We start from the raw sequence: 3,846 nt of genomic DNA on the forward strand, positions 1-3,846 counted from the left end.
TTATAACTTAAATCGATGAAAAAAGTTGAGATGAGCATGCGTTGCTGTATCAAGCGGTGGTCTATTTGGATAAGTAGGATGACATCTAAAAGAAAACCAAATGCCACGCATGTTTTACACGTGTCCATCATATTACGACACATGTAAGTACCACTATCACAGTCAACATCGACCTCAGACATTAACTGCGGTATTAAATACAACACATGCAAACTTAGTAGAAAAACTGAAGATTAATTTTGATGAAAATGGTGTCGCTAAGAGTCTGTGTTTATGTTTCTCTAATCGTACATGCCTTCTTCTTGCTTCCAACTGGAGTCTTGTGTGGTATGTAACCATTTTCGCCGTTCAAAAAATCGTTCATCAATGATAATCTTTTGTTGTTTATTAGTTAGGGGATCCGTTAATTTAGTATTCAACTTTTTTGTTAAATAAAATTGCGTTTGCTTATCAGAAAAATTCTACATGGTTTAGGAATTAAATTGGTACTTGTAGAGAGTTTGCTACCTTGAAGCCGATATGGCAAGCGAACTCCATAGAGTTTGTGAAAAAAAACCGGTTTAAGTTTGGTAAAAAAAAAAAAAAAAAAGAACTATTCAATTCTCCCCAAGGAAAGCGAACCGTCTATGGTGAAAACCGGTTTGAGTTTGGTTAAGAAAAATTATACTATTAAACAAGGTCGTTTCAACATTTTCTGAGACCTAAGCGAACTACGAAGTGAAGACTTTTTTACAAAATTATTTCTTTCGACATATTTAGTAAAAAAACCCTCCTTCCTAAGTAAATTCTTTTTAATAACTAATTTGTATCAAATTCCCTAACAAATAACAAATAGCAAATGAAATCCGATTCACAAATCGGGATGGGTCGAATGGTTGATGGTTGCATGGCGAACTACGAAATGAAGACTTTTTTGCAAAATTATTTTTTTCAACATATTTAGTAACAAAACCCTCCTTCTTAAGTAAATTCTTTTTAATAACTAATTTGTATCAAATTCCCTAACAAATAACAAATAGTAAATGAAATCCGATTCGCACATCGGGATGGGTTGAATGGTTGATGGTTGCTGCGATTATGTCTGTAGTATAATTTTGAAACTTCGAAACTGGGTTTTTCTTGAACAAATTTGGTTTAATTTGCTTTTATTTGTGCCTAATACATATACAATATATAAAACTTACTAAAAATTGAAGGCCCTTGATTTTGGTGTCCTAGCCCCGTGCCTAGGTTGGAAAGCCCAACGGGCCAGCCATGCTATTCAATTCTCTATGGGGCAGCGAATTGTCTAGAAGCACAAGAGTTCACAATGAAACATCATTCTCATATATAATTGGTTAACTTAGGCCATGTTTGGATGAGCTTGTTTTACATCTTATTGACTTCTTGGAAAATAAGTTTTTGTGAAATGGTATTTCGGTAATAAGGTGAAAATGAGCTTTTTAGACATTGAGAAGAAGAAATGAAAAGTTACTTGGTAGTGACTTTTTCAAAAAGGAGATAAAAGAGGTTAAAAGTCAATAAGGAGAAATGAAAAAGTTCATCTGAACATGCCCTTAGATGACAAGCGAACTCTAATAGAGTTGGGTGAAAAACCGGTTAAGGCTAGTGATGGAATTCGCTTGTCAGCAGGGGCGCAGCTTCCTTGGGGGCGGGAGGGGGCGCCCCCCCCCCCCCTCGACGCGTAGTGTTATGAACAATATCTTCGTATAGAAATTTTTAGGTATATACGTTTTCGCCTTCCGGAATTGGGAAAAATCGACCCCCAAGCTTCGCCAATGCTTGCCAGGTAGCAAATTGCCTAGACGGCCGAAGGTTCCAAAAAACAAAAAAAGAACACCGTTAAAATATCATTTTTGTTTCTAAACAACCCGCAAAAACATTATTTATCTTGTCCGTTATACACAAAAATTTGGTTATCCGACTAATCTAGCTTATTAGAATTTTTAAACAGATGAATAACATATAATACCATGTTTTGCAGATGAAGAAGACGATCTTCTTCAAGGGATCAATAGTTTTCGCCAATCCAGGAGCTTAGCAGCCTTATCAAAGAACAATAACGCCGAATGCATGGCCGACCAAATAGCCGACGCGTTGGAACATAAAGCATGCAGCACCATGGCGGGTCCAAGCATCATCACAAGCACGCGACCGCGGTACGCAAACTATCCAGATATCGTTAAGAAGTGCGATATCGATATTAACACGACAACGGACGGTGTCATACTGCCCGTTTGCGTGCCTAAACGGGTCCCGACCCTCGTACTCACCAACTATACCCAATCCTCGTACGCTAATTATTTGAACAATTCGCGGTATAGTGGAGTTGGAATCGGCAAGGAGAATGATTGGGTAGTCGTGGTGCTTGCCACCAACACTCCGGCTGGGACGTTTTCGAATGTGGCTGCGCCTAGGCTCGGTTTGGTTGCGCGTATAAGCTTGTCCATGGTGGTTCTTACGTTGGTTTGGTTAGGAATTTGGTAAGTGATGGTATGTATATTTAGCTAAAGATGGTGTGTTTTGTTGTGTATTAACGCGAAAAGACTCCAGATATGGAAAAAATATATGTTTTAATTGTTCTTTCAATTTGATTGTTTGGGTTGCTACTATATATATGTGTCATTCGGTAATCAAGTTGCTAACTTCAACCATAATTTCTCATCACCTTTTACAATATTTTGTGGTAGTGAGGGGGTTAGTCCCATTTTTTTCTAGATTTCCTTGTTTGTCACATCACTCTTTGCTTATTTTCTCACGGCTTTTTTTTTTTTTTTTTTGGTTTTTCATAGAATGCAGCTTATTTTCTAATGTTTTTTTCTGATTTTTCATAAAATGCAGAATGTGTGATGTCGTTTTTCCTCATATTCTCTCATCGTTTAAATTAATTTATAACATTAGTATATATTTGAATTATATTTGAAGGGTAAGGTTATTGTAAAAAAGGTTAAAAGTGTGAGAAATATTGTGGAGATGACATGTGTCTTAAATCTAAATTAATTTAAAAGGGTAAACAAGTAATTTTATCATTAATTTAATTAATTAAAAACTTTTCATAATCGTCACCTTAATTATAGGAACTAGATTTTTTTTTAAAAGATCTTTATAAATAGCATTCAGCAAGTATATAACACCATTGATGGACTAAATATCTGATCGAAACATATTTTTTTTCTCTATATAAGTATAGCAATATGGTACTCATATTAAAGATAAAAAAACCACTCGTTATTATGGTTTAAAAAAAAAGTTACGTATAAAAAGTTATTGGCGTTTAAAAAAGACGGGGGAAGTTACATGTGCATTAATGTTAGTTTCTTAATTTAAAAATGTTAAATTTACATATATATACCCTTAATCTAGAAAATTAATATGTTTAATAGTAAACATTATTTACAATTTTGTCATTATGATCTCAACCATTAGATCAAAGATCTAATGGTATAGATTTTTTCTTACCTTTCTCACAAAAAACCTTTTTTTTTACATGAACCTCTACCTATATTTGAATATATATCGATATATAACTAAAAGTATAAACCAACTTTTTAGACATTTGATAATAGTTTAAAAGAGTATATAGTACAAGAAATTGGAGCAGGCGACATCAATTCAGGTCGCCTTTATTATTTCATGTCGCCCTTATTGCCATCACCTCTAAAGACCTGATCCGTAAAAGCCAGACCTCATCCTGATCATTGAAAATAGAATTATCCAAGGGTCTTCTTTGTCTCCTTCTCAAACAAACACATATCCCCATCTTATCTTCTCAAACACAACCATCAACCTTCCAACTTCAAAAAACACCTCTAACTTCCATAAGGGGACTCGGGCTCGTGCGTTATT

General features: G+C 34.9%; 1 protein-coding gene across 1 annotated transcript; it reads left to right on the forward strand.

Moving 5' to 3' along the window:
• Positions 1–213: 213 nt before the first annotated feature.
• Positions 214–2,589, forward strand: LOC110878725 (uncharacterized GPI-anchored protein At3g06035). The gene is made up of 2 exons (XM_022127080.2): positions 214–327; positions 1,985–2,589. The coding sequence occupies exons 1-2, from the start codon at positions 243–245 to the stop codon at positions 2,485–2,487; spliced, it is 588 nt and encodes a 195-aa protein (XP_021982772.1). The 5' UTR covers positions 214–242; the 3' UTR covers positions 2,488–2,589.
• Positions 2,590–3,846: the final 1,257 nt, after the last annotated feature.

This window comes from Helianthus annuus, chromosome 9 (assembly GCF_002127325.2).
Source record: "Helianthus annuus cultivar XRQ/B chromosome 9, HanXRQr2.0-SUNRISE, whole genome shotgun sequence".
In the NCBI taxonomy this organism is placed as follows: Eukaryota; Viridiplantae; Streptophyta; class Magnoliopsida; order Asterales; family Asteraceae; genus Helianthus; species Helianthus annuus.